Source organism: Pantherophis guttatus, chromosome 5, assembly GCF_059756535.1.
Source record: "Pantherophis guttatus breed Tessera chromosome 5, ASM5975653v1, whole genome shotgun sequence".
NCBI lineage: Eukaryota > Metazoa > Chordata > Lepidosauria > Squamata > Colubridae > Pantherophis > Pantherophis guttatus.
Window position 1 is genome coordinate 7769292 of NC_142067.1, and position 26539 is coordinate 7795830.

Here is a 26539-nt window from a genome sequence, read left to right on the forward strand (position 1 = left end):
CACAACAGTGAGATCAACGGCCCCAGGCCTGCCGGAAAAGCCAGGTCTTTACCGCTTTCCGGAAGGCCAATAGGGTGGGGATGGTCCGGATCTCAGGAGGTAACTGGTTCCAGAGAGCTGGGGCAGCCACAGAGAAGGCCCTCCCCCGCGGGCCCGCCAGCTGGCATTGTTTAGCTGATGGGACCCGGAGGAGACCAACTCTGTGGGATCTTACCGGTCGCTTTTAAACCTCTCGATTTCTAGAAAAATTGGGCCGCAAATTCCAATAAGCTTGAGAGACTTAATAAACACACGAAGACACGGATAGTATGAAACATACATCTTAACTTTCTTTTTTTTATTATTTTTTTTTAAATTGTGTGTGCTTTAATTTTTTTTTATTTTTTCTTTACACAAATGGAATGGATGCGTCGAGTATTTACACTTAACAGGAGTGAAAACTGTCTAGTGTATTTGTAAACTCCACTTTTCGATTCAGAGTTAAGCCCACCCCACAAGAGTACATCTGAGTGAAGAAACATCCGATCAAAGCAAGTGAAAAGAAGGAAAATGTACAGACTGTCATTACTCGGTCATGTATGGAATAGCCAAATTCAACACAGAAAAAAATAAAAATAAAAATAAGAATCCTGTATTTTAAACATAACTGAGAAAGACTGGATTTGCCAAGATTCCACATTGCCATTTGTTTCAAAAAAAAAAAAAAATGAGGTCCCATGAAAATTAAAAGCCCTGATTTTTATGGATAGAAAATGCTCTTTTTTGTCCATCTAGCTTGGCAACCCTCTGTGTCCTATACCCGTGATGTCAAACCTATGGCACGCGTGCCACAGGTGACACGCGGAGCCATATTGGTGGGCATGCAAGTGTTGTCTTACCTCAGCTGCAGCATGCATGCATGCGCCAGCCAGCTAATTTTCAGGCCTTCCAGGCCCACCGGAAGTCAGGAAACAGGCTGTTTCTGGCCTCTGGAGGGCCTCCAGGGGGGTGGGGAAGGCTGTTTTTGCCCTCCTCAGGCGCCTAGAAAGCCTCTGGAGCCTGGGGAGAGTGAAAAATGGGCCTACCTGGCCCATCATGCCATTGTGTGCCAAAAGAGGGGGGAGTGAGTGCCCATGTGTGTGTGTGGGGGGGCAGGGCGTATTTATGGGTATGGGCATGTAGGCGCACGACCCCCCCCGTGCTCCCCCTGCTTTTGGCACACGATGGCAAAAAGGTTAGCCATCACTCTCCTATACCAATGATGACGAACCTTTTCAGCACCGAGTGCTCAAACTGGAACGTGCGTGCATGCATGTGTGCCCGCCCGAGCGCCGGAAACCCAATGACCAGGTCGCCGGCGTGTGCATGCCTGTTTTTTGGCTGGTTTTTTGGCCGTTTTCAGCCCATTTTTTGGCTGTTTTCAGGGCTGTTTTTCGGCCTGGAAAAAAAAGCCTGAAAATGCCTCTCAAAATGGCCTGAAAACATCCCCAAAATGATCCAAAAACGGCCCCCAAAACAGCCTGAAAATGACCCGGAAACAGCCTGAAAAATGGCTCAAAACAGGCCATTTTCAGGCCGTTTTTGGGCCATTTTGAGGCCATTTTGAGAGGCATTTTTCGGGCCATCTTTGACGCTCCAGCACTCGTGAAGACCAGCTGGCTGGTGCACAGGTGTGTGCTGGAAACCAGAAGAGCAGCTGGTGATGGCGTGCGTGCCCACAGAGAGAGCTCTGCGTTCCATCTCTGGCACACGTGACATGGGTTCGCCATCATGGTCCTATACAAATAAGCATGTTTTGGGATTTCACTCATTCTCCTAGGTCAAAAGCAAGTCTAATATTTGCAACCAGCTCGTGATTTTTGTCATCAGAGTTGGAGTTTCCATCTAACTTGAAAAGCAAATCCAGATGAACAGAAGATGGCTTTTAGTTCTTGAACGTTCTTGATTTTGGCATAGTTATAGGCACCCAGAGAGTCCTTTTTCCATATACGGATTTACTTCTGAGTAAAGCTTAATTTGTGTGTGGGGGTGGGTGGGTGGGTGGGTTGGAAAGGGGTTTACTAGAGAGTTGTGGGCCGATTAACCAAGATTTTTTTTCTCCTCAACTGCATCATTTCCAGAGGTGGTATTCAGCCGGTTTGGATCGATTCACCCGAACTGGTAGCGGAAATCGTGGGTGGGTCCATCCACCTGCCCTGGCTCTATGCTGTCCTATTTAGGCACATTTTGGAGGCTGGGTGCATGTGCGGGAGGCACGCACGCAGGGCGAAGCGGTGGTAACAAAATGTGAAACCCACCGCTGATCATTTCCCTTCTAAAAAAAGGAGAACAAGCACATTAGAAGAATAAAGGGGCACAAAGAAGTGCAATTCAGAGGAGATGCTAGGTGTGTAAACATGGCTTGTAAACAGAGAGTTTGTCATCTTATGTATAGAAAGATGGATTCTGCACTGGTTGTAAAGCCAGAGTGGATTTTATTTATTTATTTTTGCTGTTTGTGTTTGTCCTATGACGGACGGTAACAATATTGTGTTAAAGATTGTGTTTTAAAAAAAATAGCACCTGGGATGTGCTCCAAGAGCAGTGTTTCTCAACCTTCACAACTCTTAAGATGCGTGGATCTCAACTCCCAGAAGAGTTGAAGTCCACGCATCTTAGAGTAGCGAAGATCGAGAAACACTGCTCGAAGGTATTTCTCTAAAGCATTTAGAGTTTGCATCCCACTCAATCATTCCACCTCCTTGGAAATGATTCTCAGCTGAAGAATTAATCTCTGGGTTGCTTTTGAGTTTTAGCACCAATAATAACCATGATATCTTCCGATGATGATTGCTATCTGCTCACAAAAAAGAGCATTGTGTATTCACTTATAGCTTTGTAAAAAAATTGGTGCTACCTGGAGTCGCCAAATATCCACCAAGGAAGGTAGGAGTGTGTGGATCATACCACCACACAAATGTGGAAAAATTTGGGAAAACCATTGACCTGACAATACTTATTTTTCAGGTTCTTGACGGTATAACATAGTCCTACAAAAATTGTATCTGAACTGAACGATTAAAGAGACCTTGATTTACTATTCAAAGAATCTTACCAACACTCTAGGGAGGGGACGTAAATGATAACTACAGGTAGTCCTTGACTTACAACCCTTTGTTTAGTGACCGTTTGTGAAGTTACAACGGCACTGGAAACGTGACTTATGACTTGATTGTTTTTCGCCTGTAGACAGAATCTTGCCAAACTAAAGCAATTACTGGTATTATTAAAGATATACAGGCAGGTTTTGATTTACAAGCTTTCCTTAGTGACTATTCAAAGTTACAACGGCACTGTAAAAAACCCGACTTATGTCCATTTTTCATGCTTACGTCCGTTGCAACATGGTTACATGATCAAAATTTGGACGCTTGGCAAGTGGCTCATATTTATGACGGTTGCAGTCTTCCCGGGCTTACACAATCCCCCTTTTGCAAACTTCTGACAAGCAGCAAAGTCAACGGGGAAGCCAGGTTTCACTTAACAACCGTGTTACTAACTTAACAACAGCAGCGACTCACTTAACATCTGTGGCACGGAAGGTTGTAAAATGAGGCAAAACTCACTTAACAACTGTCTTGCTGAGCAGCAGAAACTTTGGGCTGGTTTGTGGTCGTAAATCGAGGAGTACCTTTGGATGCTGTCATTTTTTTTGTTTGTTTTAAATCCAGAGCCATCCAAACCGGAGAAAAGCAGGTACCAATTTTCAAAGCTTGAACATTTTTTTTCCCCCTGTTCTATTTTGATTGTCCCTAACAGAGAGATTACAATTATGGATTTTAGATTTTTCTTTTTTCAGGGGTCAAGCTGACAATGTCAGCCTTTAATGGATTTGTACGTTCCCGAAAGTATGAAATGTTGCAACCTTTCAAATCTATGGAGCTAGTTTTTTTCGCCTTTGAAGAAAAATCCCGCAGTTAAGTGAAGTTAAAAGGTTCCCTGAAGGATAAAAGGAAAAAGAATTTTTTTTTTTTTAGCCTTCTAGGAGCATTCGATAATTTTAATTTTCTAAGGGCTAGATTTCATATCTTTTATTAGTAGAATTTGAGGAGATATACACAGGTAGTCCTCGATTTATGACAGTTCATTTACCGACCCCAGTTACAACGGCACAGAAAAATGTGACTTACGACCACTTTTCACACTTACGACCTTTGCAGCATCATGTGATTTATTCGGATGCTGACTCACATTTATGACAGTTGCAGTAATTACGTGACCCCCCCCCTTTTGCGACTTTCTGACGAGCAAAGTCAAGGGGGAAGCCAGATTCACTTAATAACCAGTGTGACTAATTGAACGACGGCAGTGTTTCACTTAACAACTATGGCAAGAAAGGTCGTAACATGAGGCAGAACTCACTTAACAAATTTCTTATTGAGCAAGGTGAATTTTGGGCTCGATTATGGTCGTAAATCAAGGACTACCTTTACTCAATTCCACTTAAATGTGGACTCCTTTCCCAGTCAACGTCCAGAGGTGTAAGGCAGAGGTTTGGATGAATGGACAAAGGAAGCTATCGATGGAGATTCTCAGCCATCCAGGTCATGGTTGTCCCAAAGGTGCTTTTTCAAGAGGCAACTGGACTTTCTTTTTTCCTTTGAAGACGTTTTGCTTCTCATCCAAGAAGCTTCTTCAGCTCTGACGGGATAGAGGGGAATGGAATCCAGTCAGAGCCGAAGAAGCTTCTTGGATGAGAAGCAAAACGTCTTCAAAGGAAAAAAACCAGAAAGTCCAGTTGCCTCCTTAAAAAAAAAAACACCTTTGGGACAAAAGGAAGATGTTCCCACATATAAAGCAGACTGGGATTCAGGGGTTATTTAACCTTTCTCCCTATGTAGATTATTAAAAAACGTGTCTTTGCAATCTCAATAACGTCTGTGGGACAGATGGCCTTTGCAGTGGGGTGTTTCCCCTTTGGCATGAATCCCTACCTGTTCCTAGGTCTCCATCGATCTTTATCAGGTGGAGGTGGAGTCAAGGGATACTTGAGAAGGAGGACCACGCTACCATTTGGGACCTCTTGAAACTGTCAAGAAGGACAAAACTCATCAGTATCCAGTACATGAAACAAATGGGAATGCAAATCGTAAGGAGAACAGGACTCCTTGCTATAGCTTTCTTTCATTCAAAGTCTTCTCTCCTTCCTTCCCTCCTTCTTTCTGGTATATTTTTCTAGTATAAATTTTCTTTCTTTCTTTCTTTCCCTGTTTCCTTCTCTTTCTTTTTCCTTCTCCCTTCCTTCCTTCTTGTATATTTTTCTAGTATAAATTCCTTCTTTCCTGTATATTTTTCTAGTATTAATCTTTCTTTCTTTCTATCTATCTATCTATCTATCTATCTATCTATCTATCTATCTATCTTTCTTTCTTTTTCTTTCTTTCTTATCCTTTCTTTCTTTTTCCTTCTCCCTCCCTTCCTTCCTTCTTGTATATTTTTCTAGTATAAATTCCTTCTTTCCTGTATATTTTTCTAGTATTAATCTTTCTTTCTTTCTTTCTATCTATCTATATCTATCTATCTATCTATCTATCTATCTATCTATCTATCTATCTATCTATCTTTCTTTTTCTTTCTTTCTTATCCTCTTTTTCCTTCTCCCTCCCTTCCTTCCTTCTTGTATATTTTTCTAGTATAAATTCCTTCCTTCCTGTATATTTTCTAGTATAAATCTTTCTTTCTTTCTTTCTTTCTTTCTTTCTTTCTTTCTTTCTTTCTTTCTTTCTTTCTTTCTCTTTCTTTCTTTCCTTGTTTCCTTCCTTCCTTTTTTCTTTTTTCTTCTCCATTCCTTCCTTCTTGTATATTTTTCTAGTATAAATTCCTTCCTTCCTATATATTTTTCTAGTATAACTCTTTTTCTTTCTTCTTTCTTTCTTTCTTTCTTTCTTTCTTTCTTTCTTTCTTTCTTTCTTTCTTTCTTTCTCTTTCTTTCTTTCTTTTCTTTCTCTTTCTTCTTTCTTTCTTTCCTTCCTTCCTTCCTTCCTTCCCTCCTTTCCTTCCTTCCAATCTAAACACAAAGCACAAAGCCTATTCAAAAGGAAAAAAGAAATTTTTTAAAACTGAAGTAACCGAGGACTTGTGGACAAACTGGTTGTGCCAAAGCACAGTGTTACTGCCAAGATGGAACGCATAGCACAAGACAGAGTAGTACATTTACCAGTAGGTTGGTTCTCCTAAGAGATATGCATGCTTAAGAGAGAAACAAAGTGGAACAGAACAACGGGTGTGAAGGCTAGAAAACAACTAAATGAAAAACGCACAGGGTTTTTTTTGTTTATGGTGAGTTTTTTGTTTTTTTGCTTTTTGCTTTAGGACAGTAAGGAAATGTGCTGAGCCCTGGTCCTGAAACAAGAGTTTTATGCTGATGTGAAAGTAAGCCATTGTTCCCAAAGGTTTGGATTTCTTTCCTGTAGATTTCTGCAGAAACAATTCCAAAACTTCACTACTGATTGATTTCCATTTTTTTGTAAGAAAAAAGTTTCTAGCCCTTTTGATCTGGTATATACAGTAATTCAATGAAATCACCCAGATTGATCTCTCTCTCTCTCTCTCTCTCTCTCTCTCTCTTTCTTCTTCCTTTTCTTTCCTTCCTCCCTCCCCCTCCTCCCTCTTTCTTTCTTTCTTTCTTTCTTTCTTTCTTTCTTTCTTTCTTTCTTTCTTTCTTTCTTTCTTTCTTTCTTTCTTTCTTTCTTTCTTTCTTTCTTTCTCCTGTGCTTAGCATGCTGAAACAAAATTTAGGATTTTCCCACACTTATCTTAAATGGGATAATAATAATTGAAAAAAAAAACACCCCAGAATTTTCACGGCTCTCAGTGGCATCATTTCCACAGCACTCAAAACCCTAGATCTGATTTAACAAAACACAATTGCTGGTCACATAACATGGTCAGTCCTGACAAACGACCAAACCATATTATTGTGTAACGTGATTATACAACAAGCTAAGGCAATAACTCCCACAAAATGAGGAAAGTCATCTGCCAAAAGACTCATTTTAATCTAATCTCACATGTTGCTCACATCCAGCCAGCAAGAAATTTTGGACAATTCTCTTTGACTTATTCTCTCTTTTTTAAAAATGGGAATAATTCAGTTTTGGGAGGTTGTTCTGAGGGCAAGCGAGTGGTTATAGACACCTTGCATTTTGAGAAAGTGCTACATAAAAGTTCAAATTCTCACTAGAACTGCCCTCTGCCCAAGAGCTTTCTTATTCATAGATAGTCCTTGACTTACGACTGTTTGTTTAAAGCCAGTTCGAAGTTATGACAATCTCGGAAAAAGTAACTTGTGTGATCCCTCCTTCAAAGTTACGAGTCGCATCACCTCTGCAGTCATGTGATTGCAATTTGGTTGCTCAGCAACCAGCTGCCATTTAGGATAATTGCAGCATTTTGAGGTCACGTAATCACAATCTGTGATCTCCAACTGGGTTCCAATAAGCAGAGTCAATTGGGAAAGCTGGATTCACCTTAAAGACCACAGTAGAAACGGCTGCAAAATCGGATCTGGGGACGTGATGACTCGTTTAATGACTGCATCGCTTAGGGACTGAAATTCTGGTCCCAACAGTAGTCATAAGTCAAGGACTATCTAGTAGTTCTTTCTCAGTAATCTATTTATTCAGCTGTTTTCTGGGACATATACAGATTTTCATCCCGTTCCAATAAAAGTTTGGAATTCTACTATTCACAGGGGTTAAGTTTCAACTTGGGGAAAAAAAACAAAACAAAAACACAGTATTGAAAATCCTTTCTTTTCGTGGAGTCCATGAGAGAAAATAATATTTGCTCTTAAAATATTCTTCCCGATTAAAACCACACTCTTCTTTTGATACTTTCAAAGGTATAGAAAGAGATTATGGCAGAATTAATTTTTCTCTCCTCTGGGGAGGGGGGGGGGAACCACATTTAAACAGTTAAGATCAATTTGAGATCATCTTGGTTTCGAAAGGCTGAATTGAGACAGAAGTTATATTTCTGTCCTTTCCGGCAATGTTCAACAATTCAAACAACCGCTTAAACAGAGTCAAGAGAGTTTGGAAATATAAAAATTCAGGCTGAAGAAACACATCTAAGGGGTTGCATTGACATATTAAGGCTGCAGCCCTGAAGCACCAGGGACAAAACTCTGGATAGGAGACATTTAAGATTTTTTTTTCAATTTTTTTTTTCCTGAGTTGTGACCTCAGAAAGAAAAATCTGACCTCAGTCGTCCATTTCTGAGCCTTAGGAATTTGTTTTACTCTAACATTAGGAAAGTATCATATTGAAAACTCCAAAACTGAACAGAATTAGAACTGATCCTTTGATGGAGTCAAAAGAGACAACTCCACGGATCCGAAACCTTCCCAGCTCTCCGCCATGACCTCAAAAAGGGAGGCAGAGAGGGTTAGTTGAAATATATATATTTACCAAAAAAAAAAAAAAAAAGGGGGGGGGGGAAGGAACTTGGAAAGAGCAGAAACTATTACTGGCTAGGCTTTTGTTTACTGGTAGTTTGGAACTGCTTAGTTGTTCTGCAATTTGAGTTGTTCTGTGAAAAGAAAGTGAGTTGTTCTGCGAAGTGGATTATTCCAGGGAATCAACTGAATTGTTTTTTGAAGGGAGCGTTTATGCCAGAGGTGGGCTGCTGCCGGTTCGTACAGGTTCGGCCAAACTGGTAGTTAAGATTCCGTGCAGTATGGTGAACCGGAAAATCCCACCACTGGCCCCGCCCCCACTTATTTTTTGGCCTGTTTTCCATGCCATTTTCAGGCCGTTTTTCAAGCCAAAAATGGCCCAAAAATGGCCTGGAAAATGGCCTTAAAAATGGCAGCAAAGGGCCCAAAAAACGGCCTGAAAACGGCCAAAAAACAGGCTGAAAAACGGGCAAGGGCGGGGCCAGCCAGTGGTGGGATTAGCCTTTGAGGCGAGTAGCCAGGAGGCGGGGCTGGGTGTGATGAGTGACATCACCCACCCAGTCACATGACCAACCAACCACGCCTACCCAGCCAGAGAACTGGTTGTTAAGTTATTCAAGTCCCACCAATGGTTTATGCCCCATAATTAGCAAACAAAATTTCTAGATGATTGCCACAAAGTTGAACTTTTTGACTTTTTAAAATCGTAAAATGCATAGTGGTCTTCCAATGAATTATTTTGGTTGACTTCAAAATCTGCTTCTAAAGTGTAATGTTTTGTTTATAACTTTACCGACTAGTTTGGACCAATTACTGGCATTTTAGCAACCATTCCTACTGGCAAATTCTCTAGAAACCATTATGGAAAAGCTGGTAAGAGATTTTATAATGGCAGCTGCTTAATTAGAAAAAAATAAACCAGAAATTACATTCAAACCGCCCCAATAGTTTATTTATGGGAATGAGGGAAATGAGGGTGAGGTGGAACTCTTTTCAACAAAGAGATATATATATATTCTTTTGTACTAAGTGCATTTTAGGTGTATTATGCAAAGTAAAATTTTCTTATCCAAAATAAAATAGGAATACATGAGACCTAAATTCCTAAAATTCAAACAAAGAGGACGAACATATAGAAATAGAAATTCTTAAGAAATCTACCGGGGGAGACAAAAAAAAAGAAAGAATGAAATAGTGCAAATTGAAAATTCACCTTTTGCATTCTCCTGCCCGCCCAGGTGCAACGTAATTCACCTTTCGATGACTTAATCTTTACAAAACGTCTCACAAAATATTTTTGTTACCTATAGAAATTAGCGCCTATACATCAATATAGATTCTTTAATAAATTATCCCGTCTTTTAAGTGCCTTCTATCTTCATATAAATGATAATATAGATATAATTAAAATAAAATGTAAAGCTTTCCCCGTTCCCCCAATTGTACCCTTCTTCTTGGTCAAGTTTTAAGTACCCTGAATTTTGTCTGTTCAGGTGAACGCACTTCAATATGAATGCTTTCCTTCCCATCAAATCTCATTGAATGATTAAGATCCAGATGCAACGGTGAAGTTGAGGGGGGGAGGGGAGAAATTATGCTCCAGGTTGGATTGGGATGGGGGGGAGGGGCGGGAAGGAGAGATATGCATAGTTATATGAAAGTCGAGGTGCTGCAAATACAGATGTACTATGATCAAAGGATGTCTCCGATCCAACATCTGGGAAAAAATTAACAATAATCATAATAAAAGCATTCCAGGTCTCAGCAGAGTCCGGTGGTGTGGCTTATGGATGAGATTTTGCAAAGCCGCAGGCCATTCAGCTCTTCTTCTGGAGATAACGTTAGGTAGGACTTGTGTTCGCATCCGCTTTTACTCAAAGGATACGTCCTGTAGGATTAAGACACCCAGGAGATTTTGGGGGTTTTCAACCACCAAGAAACACACCGAGCTGAGTCATTACAGGTTGGAAAAGGAGGTAACGGGCTGGGTCATTTCTGCCTCCGGGTTCATCCTTACAAAGCTGTGTGGTGAGCACACAGAACAGTTTGTGCTGAGTGTGTCCGAGTGTGTATGTGTATGCATGTCTGTGTGTGTGAGAGAGATTTAATATGGCAGACTTGTTTTTTTTTTCTTTTTCTTAAAAAAAATTGTTCTTTCTTTTTTCTTTTTTTTGTTTCCTTCCCCTTTTATGACCCAATCAGTGTCCTTCATGGCTTCCGACAGTTTGTGTTGTATGTTCAGAAAAATCAGAATAATAATAATCACATTGACAGCAAGAAACGTGAAAGTAACTTTTTTTCCCCCCCAGCCCTCCCCGAAGCTTCCAAATAAGTTAGGATTAAATTTTCTTCTAAATACTTTTCCGTTGCGATCAGAGGTGGGTTAGCGACTTTATAGTTTTTCCTTGGAAGGAATCCAGATGAAGGAATCCGATTGTTCTTCGATCACAAGTTTGGTTTGGTTATATATATCTTCTAAGGTATCTCCTTGGACAATTGCTAGAGGAAGGGGGAAAAAAAACCAGATTTTGATCCCTTTTTTCACAAACAAAATTGGCCGGTGTTTTAGTATCTGTAGGTCTGATGTTATCGGAGGATAATTAGAACTGCAGAAAAAACCATGGCTACCAACCTGCCTTCCATTGAGGACCTGAATACTGCACAAGTCAAAAAGAGGGCTGTGAAAATATCTACAGACCCCTCACATCCTGGACATAAACTGTTTCAACTCCTACCCTCAAAACGACACTATAGAACACTGCACACCAGAACAACTAGACACAAGGACAGTTTTTTTCCGAACGCCATCACTCTGCTTAACAAATAATTCCCACAACACTGTCAAACTAGTTACTAAGTCTGCACTACTATTAATCTTCTCATCATTCCCACCACCCACCTCCTTCCACTTATGACTGTATGACGGTAACTTTGTTGCTTGTATCCTTATGATTTATATTGATATTGTTTCCTAGTAGGATTTGATTGCTTATTTGTACCCTATGACTCTCATTAAGGGTTGTACCTTATGATTCTTGATGAACGTATCTTTTCTCTTACGTACACTGAGAGCATATGCACCAAAAACAAATTCCTTGTGTGTCCAATCACACTTGGCCAATAAAAATTTTTATTTCTGTATTTCTATATTTCTATATTTCTATTCAAAGAGCCTTGGTGGCGCAGCAGACTAAAGTGCTGTTAAGTAGCACCAGCTGCTTGCAATTACTGCAAGTTCAAATCTCACCAGGCTCAAGGTTGACTCAGCCTTCCATCCTTTCGAGGTAGGTAAAATGAGGACCCGGTTTGTGGGGGCAATAAGCAGAATTTGTATAAAAAAGAACACCGCTTGGGGGGGGGGGCGAAAGCCCTACTAAGCAGGTATATACAAAAGTATGAAGGCTGTTGCTTAACGCATTGTAAACCGCCCTGAGTCTCCGGAGAAGGGTGGCATATAAATCGAACCAATAAATAAATAAATACAATAAATATTCTATTCTATTCTATTCTATTCTATTCTATTCTATTCTATTCTATTCTATTCTATTCTATTCTATTCTATTCTACTCTATTCTACTCTACTCTACTCTACTCTACTCTACTCTACTCTACTCTACTCTACTCTATTCTATTCTATTCCTATTTCCTATCCTATCCTATCCTATCCTATCCTATCCTATCCTATCCTACTCTATTCATATGGAGCAGAGCTTCGATTCAAACGGAGAGGAAACCTGTGGCTTGAAAATTCTTTTTTTTTTTTTTTTTTTTGTGAGCTGGGTAACGAAACACCTGCAAGCCAACAACCAAGCTGTGAGAGCACGAAGACTCCACAGTTCAAGCTACAAAAATTCTCTTGCATCGGTTATCGTATTTCAGCACAATTTATTACGATCCTAGGACGTTTGGGTTGATTATCTGTACTGCATGTCACTTGCTTTTACTGTAACTTTGGGGACTTTTTCAAGAGGCAACTGGACTTCCTGGTTTTTCTTTGACGATGTTTCACTTCTCATCCAAGAAGCTTCTTCAGCTCTGGCTTGGATGGTGAGGAATGGAAGGATTGATACTCCTTGCAGACAGCTGGTCATTTGCATCCTTTTAGAGAGTCGTTGAGGCAACTTGGAGGTTTGTCTCTGTCCTCAGGGTCACCTGAGTTGTGCAAATGGGTGTGGAGCCTTCTTGGAACTGCTGAAAGGACTGTGTTGTAGACTGGAGATAGATGACGTCGTATCCCTCCCCCTCTGTTGAGAGAGGGCCGTTCAGTTTTGACATAGATGGCTTCTTTGACCCCTCTTTCAAATCAGTGGCCATCTCTGTCCAAAATGTAGACTTTGCTGTCTTCAAAAGAGTGGCTTTTGTCTTTTAAATGTAGGTGGACTGCTGAATCTAGTCCTGATGGGTTTGTTCTCCTATGTTGTGGCATGTGTTTATGAAGTGGTTGTTTTGTTTCCCCAATGTACAGATCTGCACATGTCTCACTGCATTGTACTGCATATATCACGTTGCTCAGTTTGTGCCTGGGTGTTTTATCCTTGGGGTGGACAAGCTTCTGCCTTAGTGTATTCCTGGGTTTGAAATGGGCACATATGTTGTGTTGGCTGAAGATCTGATATTCTGATATTCCTGCAATTATTCTCTTCATTGATGACATATTCTATCTCCAGTCCACAACACAGTCCTTTCAACAGTTCCAAGAAGGCTCCACACCCATTTGCACTACTCAGGTGACCCCGAAGACACAGATAAACCTCCAAGTGGCCTCAACGACTCCCTAAAAAGGATGCAAATGACCAGCTGTCTGCAAGCAGCATAAAATCCTTCCATTCCCCACCATTCAGTCAGAGCTGAAGAAGCTTCTTGGATGAGAAGCGAAACATCTTCAAAGAAAAATCAGAAAGTCCACTTGCCACCTGAAAAAGCACCTTTGGGACAACCATGACCTGGATGACTGAGAATCTCCATAGACTTTTTGTCTTATTTATCTATTTTGTTTTGACTGAACACAAGAGTGAATTCTTGCTTGAATGTTTAGAGAGCTGGGAACATTCAAGAGAAAAATACAAAGCTCAGATGATTGCTAACGCCTTCCTAGGGCAATTTGTACATGGCCATTTTTGCCATACTACAGCTAGTCCTCGCTTACCAGCCACTTGTTCAGTGACCGTTTGAACTTACAACGGCACTGAAAAAGGAGACTTAAGATGGTCCTCGAAGTTGCAACAATTGCAACGCCCCTGTGATCATGGGATTGTTAATTTGCGATTTTCACAGCCATCTTCTCGGTCCATGGGAAGGGCCGCAGGAAATTACAGGTCATAATCATCACTTAGTGATGGAATTGCTGGTCCCAACTATGGTCGGTAAATGAGGACTACCTGTATAATTCAGTTTCTCGTTATCCCCAAAGTGCCACCAGGAAAAAAATAACAATAATAACACACTTCCACCTTCCTTCATGGAAATAAAGGAAGCCTCTTCAAACGCACCTGTAAAATATTCTCCAAATTCTTGTTCTAATTTCATGGCGCGGTCGTACGTTTTCTTGGCCTGCTCCTCCGTGAGACGTTTATTCATTTCCCTGAAACAGTTTGAAAGCTTGAGTAAAGGAAAGGGAGATATATATATATATTCAAGCCACATCTCATTCGCCCTTGGCGGCAATAAAAATAAAGCAATAAATATCTGTCCCGAATGTCCAGAGCAAAAAAAAAAACCAATGCTTCAGATAATGCAGCAGAGGCATCGTTGGAGAAAATAAGAATGGTGGGGTGGCTTAGAGTTGGAGCTCTCGCCTCACAATCAGGAGGCTGTGAGTTCGATCCTAGGTAGAGTCCCTTGGGAGTTGGGCAGCATAGAAATGCGATAAATTAAATTAAATTAATTTAATTAAATTAGAGGCAGATATTTCTCTCTCTGGGCACACTGAGAATATATCTACTGAATATAACTCTGCATTGGCGACAGGAAAGGCATCTGGCCAGTAAACACTCAGCTCCATTCAGTTGCCCAGATTCCACCCCGTTGCAAGGGATTATGGGGGCATTAAAAGAAGAAGATGATGATCATTGGAGAAAATATGGTTTATTCTACTGGGGCCTCTGGAAATTATAATTATTGGCAAGTGGAAAACATTGTGCGCACATTTCCTGCCTGTACTGTTGAATGGTTAAATTGCCGGACTAATAATGGGAAAGACCCAGGTTCTAATCCAGCCATGGTCATGGAAATTCAGTGGTTTGACTTTGGGCCAGTCAGACGGGCCTACCTTGCAAGGTTGTTCTGGGATTCAGACAAGAAGAACCCTGATTTAAGTCATGGAAGCTCACTGTGTGACTGGACCACTGACATTCTTACAGCTTGACCTACCTCACAAGGCTGTTGTATGAGAGGAAAAAAATAGAGGGAGCATTATGCCTGCTGTCTTAACATCCTAAATCTCCTTACATACTGCCTTCTATGCTTTTAATATTTTACAGGTAGTCCTTGACTTACAACAGTTCATTTAGTGGCCATTCAAAGTTACAACGGCACTGAAAAAAGCGACTTATGACCGGTTTTCATACGACCGTTGTAACATCTGATCAAAATTCAAATGCTTGGCAACTGACTCATATTTATGACGGTTGCAGCCGCCCGGGGTCATGTGATTACATGTTTGTGACCACTTGTGACAAGCAGTCAATGGGGAAGCCATAACTAACTTACTAACCGCAACTAGTAACAAGTAACTTACTTGTTACTAACTTAACCACCGCAGTGATTCACTTACTATCTGTGCCAAAATTCAATTCGCTAAGCAAGTGTCTTGCTTAGCGACCAAAATTTGGGGCTCAATTGAGGTCGTAAATCGAGGACTACCTGTAAATCAATCCTGACTAAAGTATCTTAGCCAGCTTCGGAGAAAAAGCTGGTTGTAAAGAAAGGTTGCAAAATGAGGCAAAACGGACTTAACAACTGTCTCACACAGCAAGATAAATTTTGGGCTCAATTGTGGTTGTAAGTTGAGCACTAGTCATATTGTACACTGCCCAGGGTCCTTTTATGAAAGAGGTGGGAGGTTCTTAATTATGACAAACAAATAAATAAGAGGAAAGTGGGATGCAACACTAACGAAAACTAATTTTATTTTGAATAAAACTCAAGTTAAACCCTGATAAAATCAGGGGTGGGCTGCTAGGGTTGGCAGGGGTTCGGGAGAACCTCTAGCTAAAATTCTGTGCAGTTTGGAGAACCCCCAAATCCCATTCCTGGCTGGCCCTGTCCACTCCTCCCCTCCCCTCCCAGGAGTCCCCACACAGCCCATTTTGGATGCAGGTAAGTGCAAGGTGCGCGCGGAGATTCAGGGAGGTGAAAAACGGGCCTATTGGAAGATCGGAAAGGCTGGAAATGGGCCCGTTTCCAGCCTCCAGAGGGCCTCCGGAGCCTGGGGAGGCCGTTTTTGCCCTCCCGGAGGCTCAACGAAAGCCTCTGGAGCCTGGGGAGGGCAAAAACACCCTCCACGCTGTGCTGCAGGAGGCAGACTAGGCCACACCCTCCATGGCCACCCCCACCCAGCAACCAACCAGGCAGAGAACCCCTTGCTAAAATTTTTGAAGCCCACCCCTGGATAAAATCCCGTTTGTCTCCAACCCTCCTTTTCCTCGCGGTGCAGAGTCAAAAATATTCCTAAAATTAAAATATCAGTTTCGTTTGTCCCAGGCTGTTTTCTACAATCTATTTCCAGTGAATAAATACGTTCAGCCCAGAAACATTAAGGAATAAAATCAGGGTTTTTCTGCTGCTGAACCGTGTGTATGTGAAGTGGCTTCTGCATTGCCAGTGAGAATAATTGCATTTTATTTACCCATCATCTGAAATTACTGTGTGTGGCTTCTGGGTCATAGGACATGGCCTCCCCTTCAGGCCTTGGTTAATTTTAGAAAATCAATGTAAATAAACAAGACAGAAACATTCTACCGAAATAAAAAAAACAACTCCGGCTTTGTCACAGAAAGCAGGCAGACCCAGAGTCTGCAGAATAATCTCCGTGTGTCGCATGGTGGAAATTACAGGTAGTCCTTGATTTATGAGTTTGTTTAGCGATGGTTCAAAGTTACAATGGCCTCAGAAACAATAGTTTACGACCTATCCTTGACGTTATGACCATTGCATCGCCCCTACGATTGTGTTGCATTAACAGGCAGGAGTGGTATTCAGCCGGTTCGGTCGAATCGGTAGTTATGGCCAGTGGCTGGGCCCACCCACCCGCCACGGCGCTATCCCATTTTATACAATCGCCATATTTTGGATGCTGTGTGCATGTGTGCAAGGCGAAGTTGTAAACTCATGCAAGCAAACGCACAAAAGTCAATTAACGCAATGTGAACATCATTATAACACAGTTCAACTCCCATCCCTTGATACGATCAACCCCTTCCTCGGGTGTCAACATGCCCTTCAGGTGTCACCCTAGAATCAGCATGTACACCAGGGGTCCTCAAACTACAGCCCGCAGGCCAAATACGGCCCGCCGAAGCCATTAATCCAGCCCGCGCAGGACCATGAGGCTGCTCCACCCACATCTACCCGCCAGCCCCCACCCACCTTCTGGAGGCTAGGGAGGCCAAAAATGGGACGTATGGAGCAGGGGTGGGTTCTACTTACTTTTATTACGGTTTGCAACAGGGCTGCGTGCACGTGCGCACGCTCTTCTGTGCATGTGCAGAAGCATTTGGATGACGTCGGGCTCGGTGGGTGGAGCCTCCCGCCGGTTTTACTACCGGTTCTATAGAACCGGTGTGAACCAGGGGCAACGCACCACTGATATGGAAGCCTCCAGAGAGAGAGAGAGAGGGAGCGATACACACACACACACACACACACACAAACAGAAGTCCCACATACACACCCCACGGCAGCCACATCCCTTCACTAATCTGCTTTCCACCCTCAGGAGCATAACAAATTAAAGTTTTATTTGTGTGTTTTGTTTGGTCTGCTAAATTGGCCACGCCCACCCAGTCACATGACCACCTAACCATGCCCACCCATCTGATCCGGCCCCCGAACAGTCTGAGGGACCGTGAATTGGCCCCCTGTTTAAAAAGTTTGAGGACCCCTGATGTACACACTTACACACTCTGGACAAGCCCCCACCCCACTATAAAACAATCTCTCTATACCCCATTTTCTCTGTAGCTGCCCCCCTCCCTTGGCAATTCTCTTTCCTTTTGGGAATAAATAATTTTTCTTTCCTCGCTGGATTTCATTTTTATTCTTCTTCCACAACCCTGGTTCGAATTGGAACCCCCCCACATATTCTTTTGGCCAAAGCTTCGCCCCCATGGTCCCAAAGGAAGGCTGGAGAAGACAGTACTCACATCAAAGGCTCCCACGATCTAGGTTTAATGAAGATTGCAATAGGGTAGAGTTGTGCAACTTGAAGCCGTTTAATTGCATTTCCTGACACATCCAGGATGCAGTGCTTGCCCTGGTGACAGGAAAAGGAGGAAAGGTTTACTTTTGAGGTGGCGTTTAAAGGACAAATGAAATGAAATGAAATAAAACTCACAAGAGTGGATGAATTTCAAAATTAGCAAGCTCTAAGCCCCGTGTTCTGTCCCCGTTGCACACAAACAGACAGGAGTTAATGAATCAAAGAGTCAGGAATCCCTTTAAGATAACAGTCTTGGCAGCGAACCATGAACTGCCTGCCAAGAGATTTTGCTCACTAAGGGAGGTTTTTTCTCCTCAGTCCGATATACCAAATTAATTCCACAAAGCAAAGAATTGTCATAGTCCAGTCCGAAGAAATCCAAAAAGAGCTTCTAACAGGGTTCTAGAAACAAGATATGACTTCCGAGCTTTTCAATTTGTCCGTCACAAGGCCTGAATAGCCGACACACCCCCTTTTATCCCTTGTGGGGTGTGGTCCAGTGACTCAGCTCAATCTCTGGCCCGCCCACGCCTCTTTCTCTGCTGCGCGTGCTTATCCTTCCGACGCTGTCTGGGATCCAGCCAAAACTCATCTCCCTCGCTCTCTATCTGCGGCTGCTCCGAAGTGCCTGGCATATCTCTTGGCCTTTGGAGGAAACCTGAGGCATTGCCAGAGAGGAGGGTCCTGGAGAGAGAGGCCTTGCCAAATCCTCTCCTTCACCTTCTGAGTCCTCTCCTTCTGTTAGGACAGGCTCGGGGGTCAGAGTCACAACACCCCGGTAAAATCACAGCTGCTGTATAAGGATGTTATACTAAAGTAGGACGTAAAGTGAGAAAAGTGAAATGATACGGGGTTGGATTGGATGACCTCTGAAGGTCCCTTCACCTAGATATTGTACGAGACATTTTCTGAGTTTAAACTGTCAACCCACAGAGTTAGCTAGCTTTCTCACTTCTGTGTCAAAGCGCAGAAGCTGAAACCACATCAGTCAATATGAAACTAGTATTTCCTGCATGATACCTGTGTCTCAGACGCAAGATATAATCAGCTTTTCTGCCCAGCAATAAGGGGTCTAGCCAATGGGAATGATGTAACATATTTCCGTGTTTTGCTGCTTTTGAAGAATGCTGCTATAAGAATGCGTGTCTTAATCAGAATGCTGTTCAGATGGTAGATGGTTATCTTTTCTGTCTGAACCTTTGGCCAAAATAAAGCTTCTCTTGATCTTGAAGTCTGAGTCTTTTGATTTTCTGCAACAATACTACCCTGTTTTCCCGAAAATAAGACATCCCTTGATAATAAGACTAATCAGGCTTTTGAGCACGTGCGCTAAAGTTAGCCCTCCCCAAATTAAGCCCTCCCCAAAAATAAGCCCTCCCTGAAAATATTTAAATGCATGCCAGCCGGTCCCTGCCATTTCTTCTGATTAGGGTTAGGGAGACAGAGCTGGAAATCAGATAAGATGGCAAGAGGAGCCCCATCTTGCTCCACGCGCCCCGAAATAATAAGATCTCCTCAAAAATAAGGCCAAGCGCTTATTTCAGGGTTCCAAAAAATATAAGACAGGGTTGTATTTTTGGGGAAATTGCTTTCACAGCCCTCCCTAAGCGGTTTACAGAATCAGCCTATTGCCCCCAACAATCTGGGTCCTCATTTTACTGACCTCGGAAGGATGGAAGGCTGAGTCAACCTTGAGCCTGTCAGGATTGAACTCCTGGCAGTGGGTTGAAATAGCCTGCAATTCTGCATTCTAACCACTGTGCCATCATGGCTCCCTCCTTCCTTCCTTCCTTCCTTCCTTCCTTCCTTCCTTCCTTCCTTCCTTCCTTCCTTCCTTCCGTCCTTCCTTCCTTCCTTCTTTCCAACCCCTAGACTTATATACCGCTTCACAGTGCTTTACAGCCCTCTCTAAGCAGTTTACAGAGTCAGAATATCGGCAACTGGGTCCTTATTTTATCGACCTCAGAAGGACGGGTGGCTGAGACAACCTTGAGCCTGGTGAGATTCGAACTGCCAAAATGCTGGCAGCCGGCAGTCAGCAGAATTAGCCTGCAGTACTGCATTCTAACCACCATGCTACCACTGCTCTTCTTATTAGGAATTATACGGACAGAAATCATATGCTTTTCTATGTAAGCAGGTTCTGAGCTGTGCCCAAATGAAAAGAATCTAGATCTACAATTGCATTTAATATAATTCAATATGATATATAGTACATTCTGCATTTGTACCATCTGGGTCATTTACCCTTTCGGCTACAAATCGCACGGACTGCACGCTTGTTCCATACAGATTATCGTTATACTGGCCAGCTTCGATGAATTTGTGCTCTTGAATGTCCTTTTCCATTTGTTCTCTGGAGATGACGAAGTGGTAATCTCTTCCGTCCACTTCATAATCGCGCTTCGGTCGAGTGGTATCTTAAGAGTAACAAAAAAAATAATAATAATGAAAGAGGTTTGCTAAATGAACCAATACCCTCTGAAAACATCTCTAGTTTACTTCCTGCTAAAAGGGTATGTTCTGATTGACATTGGGCAGCCATTTTGTTTCTTTAAGGGGATGTGGGAACATCTCTTGTTTACCTTCTGCTAAAAAGGTACGTTATGATTAACGCTGGGCTGCCATTTTGTTTCCTTCAGGTCAACCATTTTGTAAGCCTGCCCAAGACATTCTCATAATGAGACTACTGTCCGAAAGAGGACGAGGGCTATTGCCCTACTGGTTTCGAAGAGACACATTGGCATAAAATAAACACAACTATTAAGTTTATAAGAGTTCCAGAGAGAGGACAATGCCAGCCCCCCACCCCCAAAACCAAGAAAGACACACTGAGTTTCTTCTAAGCAGTTTCTCCTTGATTGTTTTTTTTTCACCTGTAGACAGAATCTTGCCAAACTAAAACAATTATTGGTACTATTAAAGATATACAAGCAGTCCTGGACTTACAAGCTTTCATTTAGTGACAGTTCAAAGTTACAACGGCACTGGAAAAAAGTGACTTCTGGCCGTTTTTCATGCTTATGACCATTGCAACATCCCCCGGTCATGTGATCAAAATCCAGACGCTTGGCAACCGGTTCATATTTATGACGGTTGCAATGTCCTGAGGTCATGTGATGATCCCCTTTTGTGACCTTCTGACCAGCAAGGTCAATGGGGAAGCCAGATTCAGTAAACAACGAGGTTACTAACTTAACAACATTCACTTAGCAACTCTGCAAGACAGGTCGTAAAATGGAACAAAACTGACTTGACAACTGTCTTGTCAGCAACAGTTTTGAACTCAGTTGTGGTCGTAAGTCAAGGACTATCTGTATTTTGAGAAGTTCTATGGAGGAGCCATTATGGCCTTTTTTTCCCCAACAAACTATCTCAACTTCGCTAACTCTTGCTCCTCCTGAATGCAGTCCCTCCCTGCTGGGAATCCAGACCACATTCCACCACAGATCATAACTTAGCATGTTGCACCTGATTCCAGCCAGGAAATATTTACAGAGATGTCTCCTGATCTACAATACTTACGTGGGACGCAGGAGCCAAATTTGTCAGGAAACTCAGATATCAAATCATCATTTATCCGATCTTTCATTGGGCCAAGGATAATAACCGGCCTGGTGTAATTAACTGAAATGCAGAAAGAAAAGAAGTTGGCTAAGGTAGCTTTGTAACAGACACTGGTGATGATGTTTTGAAATGAACTGTGGTGGCGCAGTGGTTACAATGCAGTATTGCAGGCAAATTCTGCCCACAGTAGGGAGTTCGATCCTGACCGGCTCAAGGTTGCCTCAGCCTTCCATCCTTCTGAGGTCGGTAAAACGAGGACCCAGATAGTGGTGAGGCAGTAGGCTGACTCTGTAAACCACTCAGAGAGTGCCGTAAAGCACTATGGAGCAGTATATAAGCCGAAGTGCTATTGCTATTGCTAAAATTTAATCTTGGAGAGATATCATTTGCATGCAATCAACTTGGTTGATGCATTTTGATTTAATAAATGGAACAAAGGGCAGATAATATTTCCTAAAAACAAAACAGGGACTTCCATGAGATGCAACTGAACATGCCTCTTTAAAATGCTTGTTGCAATACTTCGGCGTTGAATTCTTCTCCAGAAGCTGTAATGGTCATTATTTTTTCTATTAATCTGGGTTGTTGGTGGTTTTTTTGGTTGAAAAACCAATTCTGAACTGGGCAATCATGAAATCCAGCAAGGTCCGTCTTACAATATAAGGGACATTGGACAAATTAGTTTTTTTTAAAATGTCCTCTTTCGTTATGTTCTAAAGGGAGACTAGTATAGATCTAATTCAAGCTATTTAGCTCTCATCAGCTAGCCATACCTTACTCGGATCAAGTTCAAGTCCGAGTAAGGGCATGGCTAGCTGATGAGAGCTAAATAGCTTGAAATAGATCTATACTAGTCTCCCTTTATTTCTTTATCAGCAAATATAAATTTGATATATACATATACATACATACATACATACATACATACATACATACATACATACATTAGTATTAAAATTGTGCAACCCTATTAGCAGCCGAAGATTTTACTGTAAAAACGAGCTAGGTATAGTTTAGACCAGTGGTGAAATCAAATTTTTTTTACTACCGGTTCTGTAGGCGTGGCTTGGTGAGTGTGGTGTGGCTTGGTGGGCATGGCTTGGTGGGCGTGGCAGGGGAAGGATACTGCAAAATCCCCATTCCCTCTCTACTCCTGGGGGGAAGGATATTGCAAAATCTCCATTCCCACCCCACTCCAGGGGAAGGATACTGCAAAATCCCCATTCCCTCCCCACTCCAGGGGAAGGATACTGCAAAATCTCCATTCCCTCCCCACTCTGGGGCCAGGCGGAGGTGGTGTTTGCTGGTTCTCCGAACTGCTCCAAATTTCTGCTACCGGTTCTCCAGAACCTGTCAGAACTTGCTGGATTTCACCCCTGGTTTAGACCAAACTGACTTAAGGAGCACACCCGAGCTTGTCCCAAAAGTGCTTCTCCAAAAGGCAACTGGACTTTCGTGGTGTTTTTCTCCTTGAAAAAGTTTCACTTCTCATCCAAGAAGCTTCTTCAGTTCTTCAATTGCTTCTTGGATGAGAAGCGGAATGTTTTCAAGGGAAAAAAACACACCCCAGAAAATCCAATGGCTTTTTGGAAAAATGCACCTTTTGGGACAACCATGACCTAGATGGTTGAGAATCTCCATAGACACCAAAGCTTGCTTACTTTCCTGCCGTGTAACAGGTTCGTAGGAGAGAATGCAGTCCTCTTGGCCTCCTGACGAGAGAAGAAAAACAGAGAAAATCAGCATTGAGACCCAGCGCTACCAAAATGCTCCCTAACATCACATTTACTTCCTTGAGTAGGCTTACGTACAAGTTACTCCTAAACGCTTTCAAGCAATCTACCTCGGCTTAAAGTTTTAAGTTAGCCTGTGATTTATCATTGCAAACAGGGTAGATACACAGGCCTCAGAAATGACCTAAAGCAGTGGGGTTTTTCCCCAAACTTGATGACTTTTAAGATGCGTGAACTTCAACTCCCAGCATGCTGGCTGTTGTGGCCCGCCGGGAGCCAATGAAGCTGGCAGCAGAATCAGATAGTGAGGAGGTTGGGGAGGAACATGGGCCAGTCCTGGGGGCTGGGGAATGCTCGGACGAGGGCTCTGCATCGGAGGCAGAGAGGGAGTTAAACAGCAGCAAGGCAGAGGAAAAGCTGGAACCCGTTCCTAGTGTGTGCATGCGCAGAGCTGCCAGAAGACAACAACAACTCAGAAAGCAGGGTCGACTCGGGAGTAAAGCCACACCTTGGAGGTGATTGGTCCCTCCCACAAGAAATAAAAGAGGGGCGAACAGGGAGTGGGCTTTTGCAGGAAACAATTAGTTCATTCTGTGACTCTGTGCCAAGTTTGGCCTTGTACTGCAGTTGGAAACAAGTTACGTGGCAACTCGCCAAACGAGATAAGGTGTGTTGAGAAATATTCCTTTGAAAAACTGTCTGGACAAAACTTGCCGACTGTGAATGAACGTAATTCACAGTCGTGTAAATAAAAGAGGTTTTGCCGGGACCAATTCCTGCCTCCTTCTTGTTGAGGGAGCCTAGGTCAGAACACTGGCAGGGGAATTGAAGTCCACGCATCTTAAAGACGTGAAGGTTGAAAAATACTGACTTAGTAGATGAATCTGCACTGAGAAGGAAGGAGGATGTGGATGCTCCAAGTTACAGATAATTCCCAAATCTGGAGATGCTCCAACACTGGAGATTTTAAAGAAAAGATTGGACAACTGTTTGCCTGAAATGGTATAGGGTTTTCTGCTTGAGCAGGGCGTTAGACAAGAAGACCTCCAAGGTCCCTTCCAACTCCATTATTCTGTTATGATTTGATGACTTTGCAGATAGTTCCCAACTCTGGAAATGCTCACACTGGAGGTTTTTTAAAGAAGAGATTGGATATGTCTGGAATGGTATAGGGCCGTGATGGCGAACCTATGGCACGTGGAGCCATATCTGTGGGCACGCAAGCTGTTGCCCTAACTCAGCTCCAGTGTGCATGCGCGCGCCAGCCAGCTAATTTTCGGCCGGCCCCACGCACGCTGCCCCTCCCCTCCCAGGAGTTTCCACGTGGCCCGTTTTGGATGCCAGGTAAGTACAGGGCTCATGCAGAGACTCTGGGAGGGTGTTTTCGGCCTCTGGGGAGGCGGGGAGGCTGTTTTTGCCCTCCCCAGGCTCCAAGGAAGGCTCTGGAGCCTGGGGAGGGCAAAAAACAGGCCTACCGGTAACCTTTTTGCTGTCATGTGCCAAAAGTGGGAGGAGCTTGGCGGGGGGGGAGCATGCACATGTGTGTGGGGGTGGGCATTGAATTATGGTGTGGGCATGCATGCGCGCGCAACACTCCTCTTGTTCCCCCCGCTTTTGGCACGCGACGATAAAAAGGTTAGCCATCACTTCTGGTTGGACTAGAAGACCTCCAAGGCCCCTTCCAACTCTTATGATTTAATGACTTTGCAGATAATTCCCAACTTTGGAGATGCTATTTAGTTGTGGCAAGGAAGGATTCCCCACTTCTATTGCGCCCACTGAAATGAAATAGAGAACAAAGGGTTAATTTGTTGAGTCGTTCTGTGATTCTTGAAGGACTCTTGAAATGTTAAACTGCTCAGGCCTTGTTGAAGAAGTTAGGCAGGAATCCTTCTGCTTCTGAAGCTCTTACATGGCCTGGTAGTTGGCATAAAGATTTGTGCTCTGATTCCCAAAGGTGCTTTTTTTCCCCCAAGAGGCAACTGGGCTTTTTACTTTTTCTTTGAAGACGTTTCACTTCTCATCCGAGAAGCTTCTTGAGAGAAATAAGGATTATTCCTGTAAAAAGGCATAACCTGAGCTACGCCATTTTAAGTGCCTTATTTTACCTTGTACAACCTGATTATATAATTTTGCTAGGAGAACATAATAAGACTTAGGAACACGAGAGAAGAAACTGTGTAATTCCTGTGTATGTTCTTAAATGCTGATGTATGTTCTTAAAATCTGCTTGTTTTGCAGGAAAATCTTCTTCTGGGTCAACGTGCCCTCATTAATAAGGGAAAGTACGCCTATAATGATATCACAAGCATAAGCCATATCTTTGTGTGGGGGTATTTTTACTGGAAAGGTGATGATTTTCCAGGGGGCAAAACCATGTGCTAAATATGTGATATAAGACCTGAAACTGGGCTCTAGGGACGTACCTACATCCTGTTGTATCCTGTTGTATCAGACCTGTGTATCCTGAAAATTGTATATAAGATCTGTAAGAAGAAGGCTTAATTGCTTTCTCTTCCTGTGAGAATAAGTCACTTTGCAAAGTTATAATAAAAATCCTGTCTTGCATGTTCATAGCCTCTGTTTTCATTCCTAATAAGGTAAATGCTGGTTTCCTGAATACCACACTTCTTCAGCTCTTCAAAGAAAAACCAGAAAGTCCATTTGCCTCTTGAAAAAAAAAAACATCTTTGGGACAACCATGATCTGGGTGACTGAGAATCTCCCTAGACGTGTCTGTGCTCTGATTCCTAAATCAGGATGACAGATGTTGGAAGGAAACATCTGGAAGAAATCCATAGTTTGGCTGGATAGATTAAAAGGGGAAGGGCGGGAGGGGAGCGTGGTTTGAACCTGGGGGAGACTCTTAAGCATGAATGGGACAGGATGAAGAAACGTTGGTTTAGAACTCCTCATAAGCTGTATAGGTAGTCCTCAACGTACGACCATAATGGAGCCTGCCCATCACGGTTGTGAGTGGTGATGTTGTAAAACAGGCCATCCAAAATTCAGATGTAATTTCCCGGGTTGTAGAAATCACTCCCCTCCGGCCACTGTAGGTAACAGTGGAGATGGCCTTGACAGAGATACGGTTGGAATGTGCTTTTGTTTTGACTTGACGTGCTGCCTTGCCGCAGCTGCAGAGTTTGTTTCCCCATCCCCCTTGCCTATGGCAACTCGAGAGCAGGCCAGGGATGCTTTGCAAGTTGACAAGTGACTTATGACCGTTTTTCACACCTATGACCATTGTAGCATCCCCATATGTCATGTGATTTACATTTGGATGCTTGACAACTGACTCACATTTACAACTGTTGCAGTGTCCCAGGGTCATACCATCCCCTTTTGTAACCTGGTGGCTCAGCAGACTGATAGCATTGTGATTAACACCAGCTGTCTGCAAT

The 26539-nt window shown here is 42.8% G+C and overlaps 1 protein-coding gene across 30 annotated transcripts in view; it reads right to left on the bottom strand.

The window, feature by feature from the left end:
• Nucleotides 1-307: 307 nt before the first annotated feature.
• DLG2 (discs large MAGUK scaffold protein 2) overlaps nucleotides 308-26539 on the bottom strand; it is a 1136581-nt gene continuing 1110349 nt past the window's right edge. For all 30 annotated transcript variants that reach the window (XM_087895794.1, XM_087895787.1, XM_087895810.1 and 27 more), the window contains 6 exons: nucleotides 23064-23114; nucleotides 21361-21462; nucleotides 20083-20255; nucleotides 17780-17889; nucleotides 13907-13998; nucleotides 308-10916 (listed from right to left, as the gene is read on the bottom strand). In XM_087895794.1, the coding sequence (XP_087751920.1) occupies nucleotides 10810-10916; nucleotides 13907-13998; nucleotides 17780-17889; nucleotides 20083-20255; nucleotides 21361-21462; nucleotides 23064-23114 (635 nt within the window). In that variant the 3' untranslated portion in view covers nucleotides 308-10809. The remainder of the gene's footprint in view (nucleotides 10917-13906; nucleotides 13999-17779; nucleotides 17890-20082; nucleotides 20256-21360; nucleotides 21463-23063; nucleotides 23115-26539) is intronic.